Below are 26,110 nucleotides of genomic sequence, written 5' to 3'. Positions count from 1 at the left end.
ATCGAGTTCCAACCCCCCTGCCATTGCAGGCCATAACTCAGTATAACACATAATGTCATTTTCAAAGTACTTTTTTAATTTCTTCACTCAGAATGTTCAGGAAGCTATTTTTTCCCTCTTTTTGCTAGAATGTGTAAGTGAGGTGAGGGACATTACAATAAACATAAATATCCAACCCAATTCTTAATCTCTTATTCATCCTGCAAGTACAGATGCATTCCCAGGAGAGATAACCAAGGAAAAGCACTGCATCATTATATGCTGAGTTTGTATACAAGATTATTCATTATTTGGTACTCACCCAGTTTTTGCAAAGTTTGTCCAGTATGTCATCACCACTGCACTTAGCATGACATCATTTTTGGAGAAATTACAAGGAAATAATTCAGTAGGACCAATCATGGGGATTCCTAGTACGTAAGGAACCTCATCTCCATGGGCTGCATCCGCCCATGCAGGTACCTGATCTGTCTGGCAATGATGGTAGAAGGCATAGAAATACGTGGGCGATCCAAAATTTGAGTGAAGATCTGCTGTAGCCACTGCTGGTGCAACCCACTGGTGATCAGTAAACAAAGCCAGCAGCGTTTTCCTTCTGGTCTCAGGATTATGTCGATCTGCCCAGTCCGTGTACATAAACTTAATAGTTTCCCTCAATATATCTTTGCCTTCAGGGTATCCGTATAAGTTATCGACAAAATTAGAAACTGCAAAGTCAAAATCGCTAGCTGATATACCGTCTTCGCTATCCACAATATTTTCAACAAATTTTAACCCTTCCCCTTGGTTGACTCCCAACATGATGTCGTAATTGAGGAATTCTCCTTGTTCCATCAGTATCTGAGGATCATCCGGTATCACATCGCCATCAATTACTGGTCCAAAGGCTATATGGTATCTTGCTGGTTGGATGTCCTGGTCGACAAGTTCTCTATAAGGCTTCTTCTGTAGACATTCTACCAATTCTACAGTGTCTGACATGTTGCAACCGACTTTCGTAGCCAACATCCTGGCGTATTTTGCAGGCTGAAAACTGACTGCCCAGCTGGAGAGGGCTGTTCCGCTTTGAGCTATTGCTCTTTGAAAAAGTCCTGTGGGGAGAAATATTTAAAAACTACTGAAGTGACCTTGAAACAGATACACACTTGAAAGAGTCAGAGGAGTTCTATGAAACAATAGAAAACTTTAACAGAAGAGATATTTGTATCTTAATCGTACTTAAATACACAAGATGGTGAGATCTGTCTGTCATCGTACCTACAGGAAATGTATACAAAATAAATGCAATATGCGCAGAAATTGAAGCAAATGGTTCTACCTCAATGTAGTCCAGCTGAGGAACAGATTTTCAAAAGAAACTCAGGAAGAAAAAGAAGTGGCATTACCTTATGTAGGACAACGCTATTAGCTTGAAAGAAATTCCTAAAGCCAAACCAATTTATAGGTTGGAGGAAAAGCCAACAAGTCTCTGAAATGGACTGAATTTCTGGATATTGTTCAAGCCATCAGCAGCACGCGTACATACAACTGTGTGTTAAACAAACCTAATATACTGCTTTTTTATGTTTTGTTTGGGATTAAATTTGGTTTGAGAGGTGCGGTGCTTTTGAACTGTATATCATAGCAAAAGTTTATATTCTGGAGTAACAGACGAGTAGGTAGTACCCAGCTATTAAATTTGTAAGTGTCTAAGAGGCAAGATCCTTTCTTGTAAGAAGTTTTTCAAATGCAGGTTTATAGTGCTTACATTAAAATGGAAATTATATATTTTACAATATTTAGCTTTGTAATTCAGAGATATAAACCTATGTTCAGGTATTGATTAAGGGGGGAGGGAGAGAGACTATGATCTGGCTCTGCATATAAACTTGTAGCAAATCCCAAAGACTTCCGTGCAATTAATTTGAATTTATGCTGATTCTGGATCAGAAATTCTTCTCATAGAAATAACAAAATGTGTTTAAATTGATGTTTTCCTCTCCCTTCTGTAAGCAGTTTTGAGCACATAACGGATGAAAGCCTCACAACCTTGTAGTCAGTGAATCAATCAAAAGTTTTTGCTACTGACTTTAATGCAATTAAAACTCCACCCTTGTTCCGAAACTTCTTGTGCTCCCTTTGTGTTGGGCCTTTGCTTTTTCTCGCTCCCTTTGTGGAGAGAGAGATTTTGAGTCTGAACCTTGCGTAAAAAAAAACAGAGAAAAATTGCTCTCCTATAATGCTCATCTCTAACATCAGAAAATTAGATTATATGTAGGTAACTGTAGCTTTTTGGGGTTTTTTTTTTGCATTTTTGTGGAAGTACACCCAGTTCATTTCAGTATCACACTTTTTGCACTAATTACTGGAAAATACTGTATACTGGACCGTACCTCCTATAGCTCACTGTAGGTAATACAAAATGGCCTGTACCATATGTAAATTATGTTGATTTAAGACAAATGGGTCAAAACTTGGTTTTACTTATGCTTTACTTATGCTGTAGGCACCTGGAGTAATTCCACTGACTTTGGTAGAGTTGCTCAGGGACTGGAAGTGACATCTGGCCCCACTCAATTTTGCTAAGAGTGTATCTTTGGTCCAATGCTTGATGAATAGCTGGATACTCCCACAAAAGGAACTGGAGTTAAGGCGTTCAGCTTACCTCAGAATTTTATTCTAATAATTGAAAAGATGGCTTTTACTTTGATAAGTAGAGTATTTCTATTGATAAAAAACTTCCATAACCTCTAAATCAAGTCAGAGATGTGCCTTTACAGCCTCTGTTGCAGTACCGGACTCTGTACACTCAAAAGTCAGCTGGAATCAGTTGCTGGCAGGAAACATTTTACAAATGCCTGAGGAATTTTAAAATCGTTCTAGGCTGTATTAGGGCCAAATCCAAAAGTCTTAAAATCAGATAGGTGCAGGGACTGAAATATGTAAACTGAAGCCTCTTCTTAAATTTATGAGAATCCATGTCCAAGATATTTCCTTGCAAGATATGAGTTAAAAACAAGAAAGAACTTGAGCTATACAGCAGGTGAAAATACATTTGCATGTTTACAAGGTCAGCTATTGAGCTAGTATAAATCAGCTCAAAGTCAGTGAAATTACTGCAGAGGATCCAGGCATTGTGATGAATGTAACAAAATGACAAAACTGAATTTTCACAAAGATGCATTTCACAATACTTCATAATGTTTCTTTTTTGCATATTGTGTAAATCTATTTTTATTGCTTTATTAAATATCTCTGAACAAGGACAGAAAGCGTAAGCTACATATTAAGAAAATGCTGATATAAACACTATGGCTTGCTAAGCGCTACATAAACATTAGATGTTGGATTAGGTAAAAGTGGTCAAGTCCTCTGGCCATAAAGTTATCTTAGGAAATGAAACTAAACATCCCTCCTTCTGCTGAAGAACGCTTAAGGAAATATTCCTCCTCTCAAACCGTTTGGTGAAAAATGAACAACAGCATGCAAAATTATTTTCATTCTGTCACATAATTCCTGGCAGAAACTGGTACCACACGGGATGGAGACTACATTTTTATCTGATAATGTGTATGATTATTATAGCTTATGGGCTCCAGACTGATGGAAAGAAGATTTAAATGTTCAATGGACCATATTGCTTTGTGACTCCTATTCAAAGTCTCACCAAAGTAAATAATAATAATTTGCATATATTCATCTACATTTTCAGAGCACTTTCTAAAGATGGGTGCTGTTCTGCCCACTGGCAGACGGGCAGCTATGAACAGCACCATCTTGAAACAGGCTGAACAATTCCTCTTAACTACCAAGGGATCCTTTCAAAGGGAAATCAAGGAAGCAAAGAGAGCATCCGAATTTACCACTTATGAAAGAGCCTGGTTAATAATGTGAAAGAAAAAGTTTTTTTGAAAATGTTAAGATCTTCGAAAATGTTTGAAAGCTTGAAATAACTTTTCTTATTTGAAGCTGACCAATTCTTCTTATTTTTTTTTTTTAATGTAACTTACATACGTGGGGGTGTGGCACATTTTTCTGTTTAAGCCAAATTTCAATACAGTGTGGTTTTACTTTCTTATAAAAGAAATCCTCAAAAATTTACTTTTACAATTGGATTTTAAGTATACATCCATAAACCCTCTCCAGTCCCCTTTGATCTGCTATGACAGCAAATTACTGCACCAGTTTCCCCGAACAGATTCCGCGCCTGGCCAAATTCTGGCCATGGGTTAGAATATGGCAGGGTAAAATTTACTGATAAGAGGCAACACATGACTGTCCAGATATTGTAAATGTGGCATTTTGCATTCATGTCATGTTACATCAATAGGATCAAGATTAAGATTAAGTAACAGTTAGAGGAGGATAAACCAGATCTCTTAATTCAACCTTAAGTTAAATCCTGTATGACACAAGTATTTTTGTGAGTTCTGATGAAAAAAGATGCTGCAGTGTGACCCTCAGATCACGGTGTAATGAGGTAATGCTTACATATTGTTCTTATAATCCAGTTTATAAATAGGTCCTATTTAACTGCAGGTAGTTATGGAAAAAAAAGAAAACATTAAAAATCAAATTGTGGAAATAGACTAAGATTTAAACCACAGTCTATTTTCCACTAGACTTTTCTTGTAAAAGCTATATTTTTCTCTCATTTTAAAGAGTGCAAAGGCCTGATCTAAAGAATCTGTCACTTCTATTGACCGCAGTGGGCTCTGCATCATGACTTTGGGTAAATGCAGCTCTTTTAATGTCAGTGGATTTATTTTTTTATGACTGGCCAATTAGAACCCCATGGAGATACAGCAATATAAATTAGTGGAGGATTGTATGCACAGGGCACAGTGTGATGTCCCTGGTAAAACTAAACAATACAGATAAAAATGTGTGAAAACAGTGAGACAAAAGCAATGTGATCAATAAGCAATAGCCATGCAAATGAGAGAAACTGTGTGGAACTGTGGTGCAAAAATCATAGGAAAAAAAATTGGGTGCCTCAAACAGCACGTTTTTAATATCCTGCTGTCTGCCTCAACTAGAGAGAAAAGGTGTTAGTTATGGAATAGGAAAAACATATAGAAGAAAATCCATTTGCAACTTGGATGCTTTGACAATTTTGGATCATGCATGCAAAACATTCAACCATTCTTTTATTAGATGACAGCAAGTGAAGTTCATGCAGTCTCAGACAAAAGATTTCTGAACTAGGTATTTGTTTCCTTCACACAAAATAATAGCTTTAAGCATTTCATCTGTTAGCCTGAAAAGAGAAACTGTGTCATTTTCGTTTTCTTTAAATTCTGCTCCTCATGAGAAACTCAACATGCCTTTCATGACTGTCTGAATATAGACAACCTCATCTACTGTGAGCATGACTGGCTGGTTTTCCAAAAAGGACACCCTTAGGTAGGAAAGAAAAGAGACAAAAATGATGCACCGAGAAAATGCTGTTCACAAGTCTGCTAGAAAGTGTTTCTACAAAGCTCCATAGGAAAAAGAAGAAAGTGACCCCAAATTTAAACATGCACAGAAGAGCTGAGGGAGAAGGTGGCTTGTACAGCCTTTAAAAAGTTTGCTTAATATTGAGCTGAACTCAACAGTTCATAGGAACAAAGAGAATATACAGAGCATCACATAGTACTAATGGCGGTGGCATGCAGACACCAAAATTGTCAAAATTTGCAACCTGCATAATACCTTTGGTTGAATTGCTCCAACGGTTACCTTCAGAATAATGGGATAAAGTCAACAGATTGACGCATGAACCGCCTGCACCAGATCCAAAAACAGTTATTCTTAATGGGTCACCACCAAAGAACCCAATATTTTCACTAGTCCATCGCAAAGCTTGAATCAGATCAAGGAGGCCATAGTTTCCTTTTGCTGCTTGGTCCCCAGTGCTCAAAAATCCTGTGAATGTAAATGAAAAAGAAAGGGTTAGCGAGTGCTCTTCTGAGTAATCCTGTTACAATCTTCTAAGTAAGATTTCAAAAGTCTATGCCATTAAATATTACGCAACTACATAATTTTCCATATGCACTGGACAACAGTTTGCAATTTTGCACTCTTCCTGAAACCAAATATTTTGTATTCACTCTTTCGGCCCTGATATATTAATGTAGGGAAGATGGAGATACATCCCTGGCTGAACACTCATCTAACTCTTCTCAGGTCACAACGTATTACTCCCGAAGACTTCGTGTTGATTGCACAAAGTTTAAGAGTCAAGGTTTAGCAAGCGCATATGCTGCAGTCATTTTGTAGGTGGTTTGGTCAACCGTGTATTGCACTTCTGTACGTGAATGCAGCCATGAGCTTTGCACACGCCTGAGAGGCAACAGTTCCGCTTCTCTGTAGAGCGTGTTTGCTTATGTCCCAGCAACACACTATCTTTTCCTTTTTTCTCCCCCCAAAATTGCAACTTATGTCACAGGACAAGCCAGGTGGAACAATGGGAGCAGCTCTCAACTCCCTGAGCTCCGCCCCATAGCCATTAACCTGAGCTAATTGAATCTACATTAAATGGATAAAGACAATTTAAGCTGTTTCCATGACCCCTTAACCGCAAAAAGATAAGAGCTCAGGGGTAACCCGGACAGCACAAGAACTTCTCCCTTTTATTCATACTGGAAGAAAACCAGCAGAATGTGTCAAGTGCAGGAACTCTGCTTTACTCTTTACTCCCAGCAGTACCCTCGCATTTAGTATCGCTGTTACTCTTGTCATTAGAGCCTACCGACTCTAAAAGGTAGACAATAAAAACTTTGAAGAAAGTCTCTGTTGATAAAAGACGTCACTTTGCTTTTGGATCCCATTTGTTGACATTTCCAATTTTCTCAGCTTAATAAACACATGTGTAAATAATACCAGCATTATGAAGCAGCCCAGCACCTCCATTTGCATATCAAACTGATTTAACGCTCACTAAATCGACAGTGTAACTGTTTTTCTGTACATGTTTTGTAGAGAAATACAACCATTACAACAATTATTTCCACATTAATTAGATATTAGTGGGTCTTCTAGTCTCGTCAAAGTTCTACTAATTCAACTCTCTTGAGTGCAGACAGCCTACTCAAAAGAAGTTTACAGTAGTTTTTCAGACAAATGGCTCTCAAAGGAGTCCTACTGTTTCATTATGACAATAAAAGCAGCTTTTGAGACTTTTCTAAGAAGGCATGTGCGCATGTACATATATAAAGTAAGGACTGAACAAGAATACAGATAGGTGCACGCATGTACGTTCATGTCTATATTGAATATATTGTATACCATTCATGTATAGAACGAACATGTCATTTCTTCCTTTATTATTATTCTGATTTGACTTCAAATAGCAGGCTTACATTTGGTATTCTGTCGTACGTGTAGACATTTATAATAACAGACCTTCTTTGCCGTAAACGGCACTGAAAGCTAATTGGCCTGGCTGCCTCCGTAGTTGAGCTATGCTCTGTTTAGGGCAGCAGCTTTGTTTGTGTAGGTCATTCCTGATTTTTGTTACCATGGAGAGGGAACAGGAAAGTGGCGTGAGGTGCCAGGCCAGCAATTCTCCCACTTCCAAACCTAATGTACCAAGTCTAATGGGCATACTTCATTCACTACAGCCGTAGTAAATTGTTACTCTGATGTTAGACTTTAAAATAACTGCTATTCTACAACTAAAACCTGCCACATTTACTACTTAACTGCATAAAAAAGCAAAGTAGCATCACTAACATAGAAGAAAATACCACCTTGATATTCAGGGAAAGCCCAGAAAGGAAGTCATAACTATAATTAATTCATTCTCATCTTACTGTTACAGCTCAGCACCGAGTTGAAGTGAATATGATGTTATTTTACTCTGCTTCACACTCTGTTGTTTTCTTCTGTGTAGCCAGAGGGGCTGCTGTGCGTGCCGATGTGAAAGGACGGCCCCAGTATAATCTCTCCTGCACAGAAAGATTCCTGGCTTCATGCTCCAGTAAAATGTTGTCCCCCATAAATCATTTTTAAGGACACAGAGAGATGATGTCTTTGAATCTATGATAGCAAATCTAATGAAAGCCTCCTAACCAGTCTCACTGCCTTTGTCAGCCTGCTTGGACTTGAGGGACGGTACCAGTGACTGTAACAAAATCAAAATGTAGGAATCTATGGGAACTACAGGGTCCCATGGCTGCACGCGCTGGGAAAGTCTTCCCCTTGCTTTGCATATGTCTACGAGTGTGGAAAATCAGTGACAAATCGGTTCATCATATTAAGCACATACGTGACTGCACTGATTTAAGGGATTAGAGGAACAATTGACACTGGCAGTCCTTGAAACACAGGCAGCTATGAGGTGAGAGCAGTTACAGCAGTTACCAAAATTGTGCCCTAAACAAGCTCCCCTTTGCTTTTTTCCCTTTCCCAGGCTTGCAGAGTCCCTGAGCCTGGGCAGGACCTGCTCTCAGCAGAGCTGCAGCGTTGGTTTGAAAAGATCCTGCAGATTTCTCCCAGTGATTCCAAAGCATTTATTAGGAAAATAAATGGTAGAGTTATAGGTGAGATACAGAAAGAAAACAAACGCTAATACTCAAACTTTCTGAGAAAGTCGTTGTCTATGCTCTCTATAATATGCAGCAAAGTGAGAAGCAAGTAAGTCTTTGACTGGAAAAGCAACAGATTAACATCATAGGGAAAGACTTAGGGCCATCCTCTGCTGTTAAATGAGTTCACATCAAGCCCCGAAGCTTGATAGGGAAATGGGAAATCCTTGGGAAACTATAAATATACGACTTTTAAAGAATCTTTGCGAAAAAGATCTTCAAAATAGAGCAAAAGAGGAAATGTCTCCTGATGCTAAAAGTAGACATCAGGAACCTTATATTCAGTTCAGGAAATATGCCAGAAGGGGGAGCTTTCAGTTTATTTAAAAAGAAAAAAAAAAAAAAAGAAAAGAAAAGAAAAAAAGAAAAAAGAAGGAAGTATTAGTAATATTCATCTCATTCATCTATATTAGACAAATTATGACTTGTGTCCAGAGCAACAGCTCTGATGCAGAAGAAATATCTCACGCCTCCTCAGCAAGAACCACATTGGCTGACTTCCATATCTGCACAAGATGGATGGTTATTGACGTTGACTTTCACGACATGAAACATTTCTATCTCATTTTTCAGAACCATAAGAAGCCTGTTAATATCACCACCTGTTCACGCCTTTTTTCTTGTACGCAGTAGTATCAGCATGGCTTAGAAGCATTCAGAATGTCAGGAAATCGGAGATAGGACTGATAAAACTGATGAGGTTTTTCTTTCCAGTTTGTGTTTGTGTTTTTTTTTTCTAGAGAGGAATGCCTCAATACAGATAAACTCATCCAACCAAACCCCCGGAGAGAAATGCTTTAACACACAGCATCATACCCGGTCTGCAGGTCTGCGGGTGCGAGTACTTATTCCTATTTAGCACTTAGATAAAATAGAGATTGCAACAATATGTTTTGTCTTTATTCCAAGAGGAGCTTTCAGTATGTAATTAATACAGATACCATACATTTCTATGCATTTCTATGACACGATCATTACACCATCTAGATATTAAGCTAGCAATTTTGAGTCACAGAGGGGAACCTGCTCTTGCTGAAAAGGGTTTGTGTGTCTGAAAGCTTGTCTGTTTTTAAACTGTATCAGCTAGTCTATTAAAATATATTATCCCTTTCTGCACATGCTGTCTTATTATCCTTGGATTGTCATCTCACCGAGAACGCTGCTATCATATGCTACCACCTTTTGCTCTTGTAAAAAAAAAAAAAAAAAAAAAAAGAAGTAAATTATTCCTTATTTTAGTTATTCCAGGAAGACATTTGCAGAAAAACTTATTTTTGCATTATACTCTAAAAAGGTCAGATTGAGCTAATTTTGTTCCATGATTAAGTCCTTCTACTGGAAATATTCCAATCATCAGCTGAACAATTGCGGTTTTATATTCTGAACGGAGAGGTTATCTCCTCTTTTATCTCCTCCAAAGGACCAGACTCTAATAGAATTATGGAAGTGAGGACGTGGTCTTTTGTGAGTTTAAGAAAGAGATTTATTAAGCTCATTTGGACTATTTCTCTGTTACATGTCCGTTAGACAAATAGGCAGAGCGTGCCACAACCAGGCTCTGTATTTTGTGTTAAGATAAATTTTAATGCTTTGTAAGCTTATCAGCCTGGGTAATGATTTCTGCTTGCCATTCAGATAAATCTTTTTTCTAATATGATTCCAGCATTTTTGAAGAGTAAATAAAATAATAGAGTTGGGAAAAGTTGAAATACTTTGTCGAAAACCTTAGTAGATTGAATTATTTTAAGCTCTGGCCTAATTTGAACATTCAAATTAATGCAGAGGGGAAGGCCAAAACAGAATTTTTCCTATTGTAAGGGACTGCTACAAGCCGACGATGCAGGAGAAGACCAGGCGCAGGCTGATGGGTACGTAAGAGAGAATCAAACCTTCCCCCTGATGAGTTCTGTCCATGTAAGAGTTTCATAACCCAGCAGCCTTCGTGACTGGATTAAAGTAAGAGGAAGAACGTCTTGCTGGACAAAAAAAAGATCTGCCTGCGAGAGAACACACAGCAACAAATGCTACTCTAAAAATAAAACAGAAGAGCTTATAAAAACTGGTCTGGCATGCTTAAAGGGTGTTTTCAAAGGGCGCTGTTACTGGAAGCAGAAACACTTGAGACTTTAACATTACCCACCTGTTCAGGCATGTGTTATAATAATTTAGCTATGTTCCCAGTTGCAATTCCCTATGCAGTCAAATGTCACCTTTTATTTTGTTAAAAGCAAGTGCTAAATTGTACAGGTATAAATGCATCAATGCATAGTAGAAGAATACAGGACATATTTTGAGGGGAGAATTCATATTCCCTCTGGATTGCAAGTTCCTTGGTTAGGACTATAGTTTGATACCTTCTATTAATATTGAATAGTAATTGCCATCTACAGAAAATTCCAGTTGCCCTTTAAACTGTACCTACTCAGTTAGAAATGTGAGCAAGATAAGCAAATTTTAAGCAATATGGTTAAACTTAAAGAGCACATTTGTTTTCATCTTAGACATCTCTCTCGAATTCGCATCAGCTAACTAATCTGAATGAATTACGTGGGCAGCAGCGCTGTGAACATTAATGTATATGTGATATTCATGAAGCAGAGAATACTGCTCCTCGCTTTGCTGACCAGCACATCCTAATATTAATAGCATATTTTAGTAATGGATAAGGGGTAAGGTGACTAAAAGGACTAGGAACTCCCATAAGGAAGACGTAGGAGAACATAAACTATTCAGTGCAAGAAAAATGTTCCTCTGTAGACGTCTGCGATATACCTCTGCTCCAGAATCAGATAAGGGAGTCTTCTGAAAAATGCTGCTCAATCAGGAGTTTTGTATCCATTTCATTTAATATACAAAAAAGTAATTGCAACATTAGCAAAGTACTCATCTGTTTCAGTAGCTTTCTGCCACATACATGTTAGTAATAAGATTAATGATTTCAGAAGTGCGAGATTTTAGCGTAACTCCATAAGAGGCGCAAAGTATCACACTACCTCGTTATGTACTCTTTCCTGGCTGCTTAAGATACGTGATACGCTGCATTAGTATTCAGATTTTATTTTAATTTTATATGTTGAAGATACATTAATGTCAGGTTCTTCGCAGGTGGACACACTGTGCTTTTAAACAATAAGAAGACAAATGCTTTGTTGCAAAATCTTTGTTAACAGATGTACATTGTCAGGTTGGACAGGGCTGTGAGCAACCTGATCTAGTTGAAGAGGTCCCTGCTCGTTGCAGGGGGGTTGGACTAGATGGCCTTTAAAGGACCCTTCCAACCCAAACCGTTCTACGATTCTATTATTATACGCATATATTTGCAAACTATTCACTTTTCACGTAGTAAGGTTACGTGACTGGTCACTCAAATTGAAAACTTAATTGTATTTTTTGACGTCATAACATAAACTTTATAAATTAAGTATCTTCCATACAAATAACAAACAAACAAACCAAAGACAAGTATCTTCTATACAAATAGCCTGCACCGATTTTTTTCAGCCCACAACTCTGTTTTGGAATGTGCTCATCTTGCATTTCTGCGGTGATCAAGTTGCAACTACCAAAAGAGCTGAATGTGCCATATAACGCTGATCAAAATGATGGGGGGGGGGGGGGGGGGGGGGGGGGGAGGAAAAGTTTTGATATGAGGCCAGTTTAATTACAAATGTTTTAGAGCTGTGGAATTTTAATTTATTCTTTTTTAAATAAGACTCTTTTATAGAATGAAAATCCGTCCGGTCAATATGGCTGAACTATATGGCTGACTTAAAAAGAACAGCTCAGAAACTGTTTTTTGTGAGTAGTTTTTCCTCCTATTCACACAACCTGTCACTTGGTAAAAAACTAGGAAACAGCTCAACTATTTTAACTGTCTTAAGCTGTGTTACTGTAAGAACAGTACCTCGAGGTTAAGTGTATGAACAATAAACCGTACCGTGAGCAATGCAAAACAGCTGTGGTGATTCATTAACTTACCAAACTGATGTGCTGCATCTGTGAGGTAGAATTGCTTAAAAATACCAAGAGTACCAACTTCACTGGCCAGTGCTATTGCCCCAGCAGTTTGCCTTTGGAAATTCCCATTCATTTCACCAAAGCAAACAATTTACGGAATTGAATTGGTAAATCTAAGAATTTGTAACTATGTCCTCTGTCCTTTGGCATTTGGAAAATATACATGGAGAAAAGCGTGGTGATGTATAAACTCGAGTGCGCTCTTTCATCATTGTTATTTTACTGCTGGAATTTTTAACGCTCCTCCTAGAGTACCAAATCCTCGAAATGCATATTAGTGAAGCGGCCAGAGCCTACTAAAAGGCTGGGCTTTCCTTGTGGCTGTTTGAAACAACAGAAGTTTTCACTTCCTTGCATTTTACTTAATTTCTTCTCCCGTGAGAGGCTAAACGAGCTGAACGCTGCAAGTTACAGAAGTCCCTTACAGCTGTTTCAGTCTGGCATCTGTCACTTGCCACTGCTGATACGTTACAGCAAACTTCCAGTATAGAGACAGACTGCGAAAGAGTGAAGCGTCTCACACCAGAGCACTTCACTCCATTGTCAAAGATGTATTGGCGTGACTTCACTGGGGCTAACGCGGCCCAAAGCCGGCTAACCCTCAGTCTTTTCCCGAAACACAGGTTCTCTTTCACAGGCTGTATCAAAGTCCTTGAAATGTCAAAAGAAGTCTGGATGAAGCCAGATATTTTCCCATCCTGGGAAGTTACCCTCAACCATTACAGAAGGAAGGAAGATGCTTAAATTTACTGTGATATTCTTGGCAAGTATGCCGTAGATGTTGGAACCGTCTGAGATGATAATTTCCAGCATTCTCTGACGGCTGTGAGAGGAAGGTGGCTCTCTCTGCCTTTACAGCTTCAGTGAAGAGATGATAAAAGTCTGAGAGTGCTTTCAAAAGTTTTAGCTGCCTTTTTCTTCATGTGGACAATGTTTATTTTCCATTCTGCCTTCTCTGTCATGACAGGAGAGTTGTGCGCATTCTCTCTAATTCTGGGTATTTTCTATGTGTCAGACATTCATGTCCCGGTCCCCGTGACAATTCCGTGCTTGCACACGGGGTCGTGGTATGGGGCAGGCCCACACGATGGAACCGGTCAACATTTGTAAAGTCCCGATCCGGCCGGTTTCTCTGCCTCCAGCACAGCAGGATGCGGTGGCGTTTCTCTCCAGCTCTCTCAGCCCACAGGGCAAGCGTGACCGGTCAGTGGGTCACAGCTCCCGCAGCGCGTGGCGGGCTCGTCAGACACGGGGCAATGGTGAGAATACAAAAAGTCAGATGTTTGTTACAGTACTGTCGGCTGCGGAGATGAGTTTCACATAAGCCATTCTCTAAGCCCGTGCGGTAGAGTGGGTATCGGGGTGGGAAGTGTAAACCGCCCCTGTGCTCCGCAGGCAGTTCTTGCAGCCAATGCTTTGGCTTCAGCACAGGGAGCGCCGATAAAAGGGGCTTCAGCCGCCTTCTGCTTGCCAGACCTCTACTCGTAGCCGGTCCCAAATGATCACCCGAGAGATTGGCTTTGTAGGAGCTTATTACAGATGATCTTTGCTGAAGAGTCAAATGAAATTCTGATAACAATCTCAGAGATGCTTTGAAAGAGTTCTAGAAGCAATAGGGATAGTCCACTAGAAGTGTTCTATAATACTGATTTCTGGATACGCTGTAAAAGGAAAAAAGAAAAGGAGGCGGCAAGTCTAGCCTCAGAAATACATCTGCGGAAACTAATTTTACAGGATTTTAACTGATATGTGCTGACACATATCGGAAAGTAGAAGTAAGCCTTAAGAACTGATGAATGACATTTGGCATAGGTGGACGCAAAAGGCAGCAACTGGAGTACATTTGATTTGATTGTCTCCTTCTTTAAAAATACAGAAAAATGATGGGGTTTGCTATAGAAAAGAGCAGATATCGATGAATATTTTTATCTTTGAAAAAATAAGCAGTTCTGCTGCCAGCAGAGAGCATCTGTTTAAATGCAAGGTAAAAAATAATAGTTGTTAGTACATGGCTGAGTCACGCTCTAGGGTGACACAACTTTTAGTTTTAAATATTTTTAAGTTGTGTACAAACTTTTCCCAGGACATGAAGAAAGCTGTATTACTAAGTAATACAATAGCAATGCTCTTATGAACGACTGCCTTTGAGAACTTTAACAAAAAAATAAATAAAATCAATAGTCTCTAAAAGACAGCACGGGCAAAACCAAATCCTATTATAGGATAGAGTGTGGAATAATAAAAATCAAACACATACTGATCCTTTCAAATATACTCAGCCAAAGCCCAAATGATAAGGAAAGACTACATGAGAGAACAGAAAAGGCCACACAGGCAAAGCCATCACTTGACTTTCCTACTTGGCAGAAGAAAGCGACGCCCCGAGGGAGAGATTCTTGTCTTCACCAGGACTGAGTGCACAGCTGTTCCAGTCCTACTTACTTCAAGTAGTGCAATATGCAAAATTAAGTAGCCGGCAGCACATTGCATCAAATCTCTGTCCTTTACTGTGGTCTTTCAGCATCTCCATTTTCAGTAGCAAGATCAGAAATAAGGCATATGCTAGTCATTCATGCAATATGCTATAACTTTTAACTTTAGATGATACAATAACAGGCAGCAGCTACAAACGTGGAAAACATGTTATAGTGGAGAGTTAACAAATATCAATGTTCTTAATGTGTAAGCCTTTAAAAATCGACTCCATAAAAAAGTCTGCTTTCCATTTGAGTTCATTACCTCAAGATAGCTCATATGGTACCAGAAGATCTTTCTACCCGATACATTTGAGAAATTTTTGCTATATAATGTGCTGTGTAATATGCGCAGCTACTTAGAACTACATGGAGTTCAGATTCAGCTTTCAGAAGCATCTTTTAGGTCGTACATTTTAATTGATTATTACACGCCAGAGAACACTTTTTCTAACTTAGGCCTGGAAATTGTCTTTGCTTTATAATGGTCACTCTGGATGCATGTTAGTATATGTCTTCAGTAATACCCACACAGTTTTTCAGAATTTTGAATATGTATGTGGATGAGAAAAAGGATGTGTTTAATTTCACTACAAGGGAAAAATCATATTTTAGAAATAAAAAAATCGTAATTATGAGTTCCACTGAGAGGGACAGCACCATAATTTTTGATGGTGTTGAGATTTCACAGTGTTGAGATTTGCAGTGAGGGTCCAATCAATGCTTATATATATTCTATGAGCTGATGAAAGGGAAGTCAGAAATCTTCATGTAAAACTGTATATGCAAATCACTAGTTAGAAGCCTAGCAGCTATTTGAAAGTGCAATCTTTCAATCAGAACACAGAAATTATGGTGCTAATTTACTGTGAACTCAAATCTCCTTATTTGAAAATAAATAGAAAAGATTAACCATTGGACCAATTTAACAAGAACTGCATTCAGTATGTCATCACTTGCATTTTTAAATCAGAACTGGAGGTTTTCTAAAAATATGTCACTGTTCAGATAAGATTTAATTCAGGGAAGTTTTATGAACAGTAAAGGTCATACAGGTAAAGGTCATACCACATCATCACAACAATGTCTTCTCGCTTTTCAATGTGTGAGTGAAACACCATATAAGACTCAAATAATCAAGATCTGACTTCTTTAGCCTGATCAGTAAAGACAAACCCCCTTTAAATGTACTGGAAATTTAAATAAGTTTTGAGAAAGGCCTAGAAATAAGGCTTTTCTGTCTTCCTTCCTTCTCTCTTCCTCTTCCTTTCCTCTTCTCTTCCTTTCACTTTCTGCCTAGCTTAATCTTATTTACTCAATATCAACATTATTCTTGGAGTTCTGTTATTCATGTGGATTTATATATGTGTCCACTATGCTCTTTGAAATATCCTTGGGGGCACACAATCAATTTATCGCTTGAAAAATCCTCGGGAATACCTGGCAATATTTTTACCCCTGTGATAACGACCTGCCAAGCTCTCTACAGATGCTGTGTCGTTGACCAACTCCCTGACCTACCTGTGGCATCGCGCCCACATCGCTGTCCTTGCTGCGACACAACAGGCGGCGGTAGCACAGTGGTCAGAAACACGACATTCTGCTCTCTCCCTTTAAACACCTAGAGGCATATTTGTCTTACTGAAGACACTGTATTTGTATCTGCCTTAGCCTGCATGTAAGAAGAACTTCTGATAATAAAAAGTAAGTAGAAAAAAGCAGCAGGAACCCAGCTTCAGTTTGAACGGTAAAGTGAGGCCTGTTGGAGCACACCGCAAACCCACCATAAATATAGCACATCAGGTTATATATCACGGCTTGTTATTGCAGCCGCCATTTGTGTTTATGGTGGCAGAGATGCTGCATCTATCCTTACCCAGAGAAAAGGACTTGTCCAACAGTGAGAAAGCTGAGAAACGCAGCAGGTTTTTGACTGATACCTGTGGACCTCTAAAAGTCTGTGGACTCCTTCTCAGGGGCCAAAGATCACTAAGAAAAGCAAACCAATTAAGAGCAAACACAAACGTACTTGATCGCTGCGTGAGCCTGTAGGAAAAACTTGGAGAGGCCTGTAACAAAATTATGTTGCAAACAGCCATCTTCATACAGGGACTTGTGCTGGCGAGATCCTGATACTGTTTTCATTGCTATTAACTGAACGCCAGAAACATTTGTAAGAGCATATATGCCTCGACAGAGGCATCAAATCTAATTTTCTGGTAAATATCTATCAGTTCTGGTGAAATGTGAAGTAACTAAGAATTAACTGGGTCACCATACGCCTGTTCCTTTCTTACACGGCATCCTGCCTCTCTTGGTGTAATTTTTGCTTTCTGCTGTGTCTGAATTTCCTGTTCCACAGGGCAAGATGCTTTATCTCTTCACAATGATTTTACTGCACCGCAACACACATTTTGTGTCTTAAAGGCAGGGAGCTGAAGAAAAGTCAAGAATGGGATGAGGGTAGCTGTTCTGACGACTGTAACTGCCATTTACCAAAAAAAAAAAAAAAAAGGATTGCTATTAAACTATTCCTCCACAGCAGAATCCTGAGGGATATGGCCACTGCTGACTGTACAGTTATTACACAAAACAGCAGGACATAAAAGATATGTATTAATATATAAATCATACACACAACTCCTTTTTATCTCTTCAGAGCAGTCTTATAAAATATCTGGTCCTCTGCATATCCCCTAACTTTTCTAGCAATTATTTAAATAAATACAAGATGTCAAAGAATCGTCAACAGTCCAAGGAAAAGGAAGGAAAAAAGCTTCAAATCCACCCAAAGTTAATTGAGGCTACAATCACTGCAGCTCCATCCATTGCAATTTCACATTGGTGCACTTCAATTAAGACATAATAAGAGTGCGAAGTCATTTATACGTATAGATTAGATGTCGTCTGTGAAAAATCGCCGATTAACTCAAAGTAGCCTTCTGGAGTACCAGAAGAACAAATGTTGTAGTACTCCGAGTTCTGTTTTTCAGCTAGCACCTTGATGCCACAAAAGCAAAGCTGAAATCCCTTTATTTAAAGATATTAGTAAGAAATACTTTATACGCGTGGGCACATGCAGACACATGGCATCAGCATGTTTATCTTCAGGATCCACTAAATAAAGTTTCATTCACCAATAAAGTACCAACACAAAAATGCCTGTACTGTTTCCAGTAACGCTCTCAAATGTTTATTCAGTTGCTGAAAGGCAACTTTTTTACTCTGTTTTGTTAAAATTAGAAAGATTTCCTACTGCAGCAGCAACTAAATGCAGAGCTCTAGTTTATCATAAGACGTTGCTCCGCAATAAGTATCATATTCGTTACCACCACATCCTCTAAAAATAGGCATAAACCCATCTACAGATAGACCAGGCTCATTGCCATTCTGAATCTAACTAATTCTAGTGAAGTCAGGAAAATTGGCCAGTTCAAACCAAGCAAGGGTGTGATTTCAGGCTCTTAATCTTTTAAGATATATAAAAGCATGACTTTAGTAAGTGCATTCATAGATGCTGCATCAAATATACAGCATCAACAAAGAGGCTAAACTAAGTAATATTTAATGGGTAGCAGAAAATAATTGATGTTTCAGATAATTAAGTATGTTAGATGACTGGAAGCTGAACTAAGATTCCGGAAATCTTTGAAAAGAAAAATGTGCGTACATACGCCATCCAGCTCCCAATAACTGAGATTGCTCTACATTTAAAGATTTCTGCAACAAATACAGTGAAAGAAAAGCAGTGTCCAGCTGAGGTAAATATACTGTTAAAGATGCTAACTTTGCATTTTCTGCCCCTGTATTTGGTCCACAGTAGGAATCCAGGTATTCAATCTTGCCTAATCGGAGAGTATCACGTAACAGTCTCGTCTAGCGTGGCTAGATTCACCTTTTTGCTATAAGAATATAGAAACCTGGTAAATACCAAAGTGAGGGAAATAAAAACAACAAAACCTAAATTATTTCATGTTTCTGTCGTGCATTTTAAAATCTGACACTTTTTTGAAAGCTACTCTACAATTATAAAGTAATACTTTGATACAATGCAATTACGCAGTCTTTGAGTAGGAGGATGCTTTTATGGGGAGGGCAATATTCTTCAGTTACTCACATTTCGATGAAATTAGGTGTCCTGAAGCTTACGACACCTACTTGCAGCCAAACTGAGAGAAGGAACATGAGTCAGAGGTCACAGGGAACAAATACTCAGCCCTGAGCAAGAACTGAATTTATACAAAATGGTCACATCTAAAAAAAACCAGTGCTCGGAAGAGGACACGAATGTCAAGCACTTCTGTAAAGCAGCTAAGAAACATTATGGAAAAGAGTGGCTTGCTCAGAGGCACCAGTTTTCTATTTTGCCATTACAATTGTTATAGCTTACTACAAAGTCAACTAATACGCACAGTATTCACACAGTAAGTAAAATGGTGCTAATTTGTTTTTAAGACTTAACCAAATACTACAGGTTCTGAAGGCACTTTCTTAGCCTCGGATGAGTTGGAAAATCTAATCTGTGCTAATTTTCCCAAAAACAGATGGTGCATGAATTAAACTGTGTAGACACTATTAAGCTTCCATTCTCACTAAGTCCCTTTTGGAATAACTAATGTTCATTTCCCAGGGCTCTATTCTCTCGCACTTATTTCTCTTAGATATCTGAAAACAACCTCCTTAATTGTATCGGAAGATATACTCCATGTGATCAAAGTCACAGAATTTGGGCCTTCAAGGGATTATGTTATGTAGGCAAAGCTTGTCACTAAAGCCAGTATTTTTTGCATGGACAATACAGTGGTATCTGTGTTATTTACAGTGGGAAAATGTTTCATTCCAGTCCAAGAAATATTATTACCTATGCAACATAAATAAGGCAGGACTATGCCAGTAAACCTCATTCTACTTGAAGGTAGAAGGCATGAACTCACAGGACTAAAGACCACCTCATGGGAAAATTAAGATCGCAGACAGTAGGTATTAACAGGTGATTTTAGCTGGTGTTTATTATTGTAAATGGCTTAAAACCTCACCACGGACCTGGGTTTAACTATGTTAGAGAGGTAATAAAGGATGTTTTGAGGCTTTGTGCAAGGGAAAGGAATCAACATGGGGAAAAGTTGGGAAGGTGAAATAACATTAAAAGAGAGTTTATTAAACCAGCATGAATCCCAGTTTCTCAGTAGCCCAAGAGGAGCAGATTTCTGCCCATGCTGTTGCAGTATCATAATCTTTAAAAAAAAAAGAAGTTTCACAAAACCTGCAGTAGCCAGTTAGAAGATTCCCTGTTCTTCTGGAGCTGCTGCACCTCCTTGCACAACACATCCCATCTCTCCCTCCTCTAAGTCAGGCATTTCCATATGGCACCTAAGCAAGCTCAAGTCCCAAGGTCCACTCTGATATCAGTCAGAAGTCCTTAAGGGAGCAGGTGGAAGGAATAAAATATAAACAGTCTATTACTGTTTTTCCTTTCTATGACATTTATATGTTGCGCTGAATTACTCTGGAATCAGGATGGTTTACAGTATGTTATGTTTTTATCCTCACCCTGAATACTAAGGTAGTAGCGATACTTAGTTCATAGGAACAAGGAGACAGAGCACAAAGAAGGGAGCGAGACAGCCGAGATTATAGAGGAAAGCTGTGGTGGAAGAGGTAATTGAACCCGCCTCTGAATTATGAGGCCAGAAATAGGATCTGGTAGAATTAAGCAGTGAAATAGCTAGAGAAATATTGTGCCGTTATATTTTGAAGATTTTTTGCAACCACATGCCCACCTTTAAAATTCCAGTGTGAATGTTCTTTTAACATACTGCGTAATGTAAGCTGGGTGCTAACTGATGAAATAAATTGAGTTTTAATAGGCTTTGCTCAACAACACACCCCAAATGACACATCAGTAATTACCATCAGATCTCAAGCAACATCCTGACGAAGTTACAGAATGTAAAGCGCATCTGCCAGATTGCAACGGATTGCATTCTTGGTATGCTCGAGATTTGTCAGAAAATGTATTTATACTCAACATTAATTCTGCTGACTCTGAGGATTGTTTCAGTTAACAAAGGCATCTCTGACACTGCAATATAGAATCCTGTCCCATTTCTGGCAATGTACTGTTAGCAAAATACCAGCTGTTTTCAGTGGAGGATCAGTGTGATACAATGAGTCGATGTGCTGGCTTGATTAATCTTTATATGATTTCCCAGCTTCTAACGTAACATGTGCATAACTTTATATTTGTAGTCAATGGTGCAGAACATCACTTGACAGTTAAAGTACTTGTATTCTTGTTCTTTACTCACAAGACTGCTACTGAAGAAAGTTCATCTCTTTTAATCTATTAACGTCTGAAAACAGCAGTGATGGGTTGACTACATGGACTACAGACAGGAAGAAAGTGGCTCAGTGACTAACAGTTTCATTTAGTGTCGTTCTGTCTATCATTGCTGTTTTCCCCCATTAGAACAAAAGGTACCACACGGCTTTGGCTCTTTGATCCACCATAAGTCAAAGTCAAAGATGATGAAAAATCATGATTGCAAAATATTGATTTTGAAAATGCTTTGCTAATTCTCATGGAACAACATATACGATTTAAGAAATAAGTGAAACATGTCCCTAAATGTTTAGAACTAGTCTCAGTAATTTTAAGACAGGATAGTTCTTTCCAGGATAGAAACTAGAAATTTTAGTGTACCCTTCTTTCTTCTCCTCAGAATTACAATTCATTGTTGTAAGTTCGGAAGACTAGTTAACAGCATTACGGAAGACTAGTGAAGAGCATTACAGGGGCTGGAATACTGTGCCTCTCTCTGCTGCGAATAAGTCAGTCTCCAGTTATCACAGTCTGTATAGGGGTGGATCTGATCAAACCTTGAATCGAATTATTTTTTCCCCACACTCTCAATATTGTTCGATTCTTTATATATATAGTTTATATTAAGTTTCCCTGTGTCATTAGTCATACGTGTCAAAAACCGAAACACATATATTCGTGTCTGCTTCATTCTAAACCGTTGTTAAATACTTCTGTGCACTGCCCCCTCTATTGTTTCACAATACGTATACATCACAGTCAACAATGTGCTACATCCCACACTAAAAGTAACTGAACACAAATAATGCTGTGCAATGTATGAAAAATATTTACTTTAATGCTGTATATCACTTCCTGATAGCTGTTGGGAACTGGCCATGCAGGAAAGCTTATGCTTCCTTCTAGCTTTGTCCTTCCCAGAACTATGTCAAAATAGATATAAAACATGGAGAAAAGGTGCTATGTAGTAAAAAAGCATCGAGTAAAAAAATGATGGACAGTCAAAAACTTAGACATAAGAAAAGCAAGTTTGTTTTGACCCCTGTGTAGTACAACACATTGTTATTTGTAACTATATGGCCATTATTTTCACTGGTACTTTTGCATTCACAGTGCTCTAGGTGACTTAAAAGCTATTTCTGATAAGCACACAGGTATTGCGGGTCGTACCTCACTTCACAGAGCAAAGGACAACGTCCATGTGTAGATCAGAGTACTTATTGCCTTCTTTGGCTTGCTATTGCTTGGGGGCTTCAGGCTGTTTACATTTCAAATATGCCTAATTTTAATTCGTTACCTTGTTCCAAGCACGGGAGGAGATGTGGAGCTCAGAAGTTGTTCTCTGCTTTGAAAATGTAGGGGTGAGTTTAACTTTTTTTTTTTAATATCTATATCTATCTATATATCTATTTATCTCAGGATCGATGAGTTTCATTGTTGACAGATTGGGCAGTTTTCTGCACATCACAGTATCCATACAGACACCTTTCCCCCACATAGATCGAGCGGCTATAGACCAGTGTACAAAACAGAGTAAATAAGGAGGCACAGTTATTATCATATAAATGATAAGAGATCAGATAATAAAGTAACCTATTTGGGATGTAAGAATGAACTTACTCAAGACCTGTATGGAAAAGCTACCCAAAATTGAAACCTTTATCTGTCACTGCCTATGATTCTGCTCATGGGAATTTCGCAATACTTTCAAGAACAGATGATTGTTTTCTGAGGCAGTGAAGCCAGTGAACTTAATGAAGATATTTCCATTAATTTCATAGACTCTGCATTCCTCATTTAAAACAGGGACTGAACATTGGTACGTTCCCTGCTGTTTATTGCTGTTGCAGCAAAATCTTGCATATATGTTTTAAAATCGAAACCCTGAAGCCATTTATTCCAAAGTGATTAATTGATTGGAGAAGATGCTTATTATAAAATAATGAAAGATTTGCTTCACAGCACAGCTATCGCATCTATTTACTATTTCCAATAATACAAAGGGCAGGAATGGAAGTAGCAGTTATTTCATCACTAAATTGGTTTCTTTCATCTCTTTTCAAATTAGTAATCAGATTACCTTTTGCCTATACTCTCACCATGGAGGGGTGAACAGAATGAACTTTTCACCCCTAGAATCTTTTATATTCAAAGCATTTGGTTTCCCACAAGCTAAAGAAAAAATAATTATACAATCTTTGTTCCCACTGCAGGTACCTAGCAGGTTTTAAATATAATAAATGCATTCTGGCAAGGTTAACGTACCATAAAATCAAGCAGACTGTATCACTCTTTGATACACATACCTGGTAAGCCATCACTGAAAATAACAGTAATTTATGCTAACGGATTATTCACCCATAGCAAACCCACCCTCTCTGTCAGGAAAGGTATTTTAAGATACAAAAACATAATCCCCTCTGCCTGTATGTTTTCTCTGAGTATATTATTTACCCAGGATGCAGTGTCTGATTTAAGTCCTGCTTTTAGTCAATTTTATAGCGCGACTGAAACACTGGAAGTCAAGTGACTCAATGCAAGGTCACACAATGAATCTGTACCTCCGCGCGAACCGGAGCTCGAATGCAGCCAACACCTGCTCCCTTGCCCTACATCATCCTGCCTCCTCTTTTAAAAGCATTAGCCTCCAAAAGACGTTAGTCTTGCAAATTCTGTTTACGGGCATTAAGGGTGGGTGAAGCGTTGCTCGGGAGGATCGGCTAGCTCTTGTGACTGGGATGCGGGGCAAACTGCACGTGTAAAACCAACTTAAAGGGTTGCCGCCTTCCTCTTCCTTGTCACAATCCTACTTCTCTTTCCTGCGACAAAACAGCGGAGATGCCAAGGTCATAAAAAGTATTATATGGTTCTGCCTACTGTCTCTTCGAGGTGGGCTGGCAAGGCGAAGGGCTACAGACAGAAAAATGGAGTAATAAAGTTTAAGTAGTGGGCAATAATATCCATCTGCAGTGCTGCAATGCCGATTAAGAGATTGAAAAAACTCCCTGCGGCTCTAATTGGATTTTCCTGTGTACAACCCTTGAAGGCCCTGCGCTGGTAAGGCCTACTTGTGCTGCCCGTTTAGCCTACACGCGTGACTCCATATAACGGACTTATCTGTAAAACATACAAATGCTTATGGTGCTGGGGAGCCGTTGCAATGCACTTTAGAGGCCACTGTACGTTACTTAGAAAACCACAATCTAATCAATTAGTATGACACAATGCAACACCAATGGCCATCTAAGAACGTCTTATTTACACTATAATAACAACAAAAGAATCAGAATGCAGAAGTCCCTGGAGTTACCTAACATATAAAATCCTCTTAGACCTTCTAGATTGCTAACCATAAATGTAAGTAAATTTGAGGAAAAACATAAAACAGATGCTAAAAACGAAGTTTTGAAAAATAATATTTGTCTGGGAAAACAAAAAGCTATAGCATTTGAACAACATTGCCTTCTGCTGAACGGAATCTATTTTAATTTACTGAGCCTTGTACTCTAAATATAAGTACAAAAGCAAAATGAAGACCGTTCCTGAGTCAGCAGACAGCCTTCACAAGTGCTTCCTTTTCTTCTCACAGATTTCCTAAACTACAGACCAAAGCAATGGTCTATTCCTGTTCACTGCTAATTTCCAACCCATTAAACAGGAAAGAAAGCTGAAACCGTTTTATTAAATGGAAAGAATACCGCAACTATTTACTGGGAAGAAAACTCCAAAGCAAATGAAATGTTAGAAGACTGGGAATGTATTTATACTTTTGTTAGAAACAGAAGGAAGCTGGCAGGACAAAGTAACAAACCTCTCACTCTCCCAATAATTAGTGTCCAAAGTCAGGAAGGGGAAATCAAGAAGCTGTGAATAGAGAGGTACGTCTGTGATTCCTCAAGATAGAGCTGACAGTTGTATTTGTTTGAGATTATTGAATGCCATTTATCAAATTTTGTTCCTTGACTATGATTGTCTGCTTCTTTCATTCAGACCCTTATGTCTTCCTACATGACCTGAAGATTTTGTAAGTTCACACGGACTGAGCTCTTGATGTCTGCTGGTTTTGGGAACCATGCTGATGGTACAGAGAGCATCGCCTCATTTAAAACCCTGACAAATGATCGTGAAGAAGGAAGACGACCACTTAAATTAACCAAAGACACTAAAAACGAAAGGGGCCTGTGAACAGAGCAGCAATAAAATAGAGAAAGAGAGTATAAAAACACCGTGAAGAAAGATCAGCTTCAGAAAAAAACACAGACTGCTAAACCTGGGGAGAAATGGGAGAAGATAGGATAACGGTGATAGAGATTTCTCCACTTCTACCCCAGTTAAGTCCATCACAGGTTTGCATTGGCATATAGCAGCCAAAAGTGATGCTTCTGCAAATGCAGCTCAGCACTTGTTTAGCAGTTGAAAGGTTCTAAACAACCCGGGTGTCACAGTGTGTCTTTCTTATCTGGAATGCAGAGGAAAAACAAATGGGAGTAAGCTCACAAAAGAGAAACAAAAATGATAAGATGCTGAAGGGGGAAGCGTCTGGAAAAGATTAAAAAGTGTGTAAACAACACAAGGTAAAATGAATATAGTTTGGTCAAAAAACACCCTAGGGATGACAGGTACATTACAGTATGAATTATTCAGGTTGCCACATAAGGTTATCGCTAGACACAATAGCACCAAAATAAGAACAGGAAACAAATATACATCTTGGTTATGAGAACTGTTAAAAATGAGGGAAAGTT

General features: G+C 38.6%; 1 protein-coding gene across 5 annotated transcripts in view; it reads right to left on the bottom strand.

Moving 5' to 3' along the window:
* NLGN1 (neuroligin 1) overlaps positions 1-26,110 on the bottom strand; it is a gene marked incomplete at both ends in the record, with an annotated part of 315,851 nt that overhangs the window by 1,284 nt on the left and 288,457 nt on the right. For 3 of the 5 annotated variants that reach the window (XM_082486816.1, XM_082486813.1, XM_082486814.1), the window contains 2 exons: positions 302-1,091; positions 5,677-5,889. In XM_082486816.1, coding sequence (XP_082342942.1) covers positions 302-1,091; positions 5,677-5,889 — 1,003 coding nt within the window. The remainder of the gene's footprint in view (positions 1-301; positions 1,092-5,676; positions 5,890-26,110) is intronic. The other 2 variants (XM_082486815.1, XM_082486817.1) reach the window with 1 other exon arrangement.

The sequence above is a fragment of the Vanellus vanellus genome (genome assembly GCF_965231255.1).
Source record: "Vanellus vanellus genome assembly, chromosome: 8".
Lineage (NCBI taxonomy): Eukaryota > Metazoa > Chordata > Aves > Charadriiformes > Charadriidae > Vanellus > Vanellus vanellus.
This window is presented reverse-complemented; position numbering and strand designations above follow the sequence as displayed.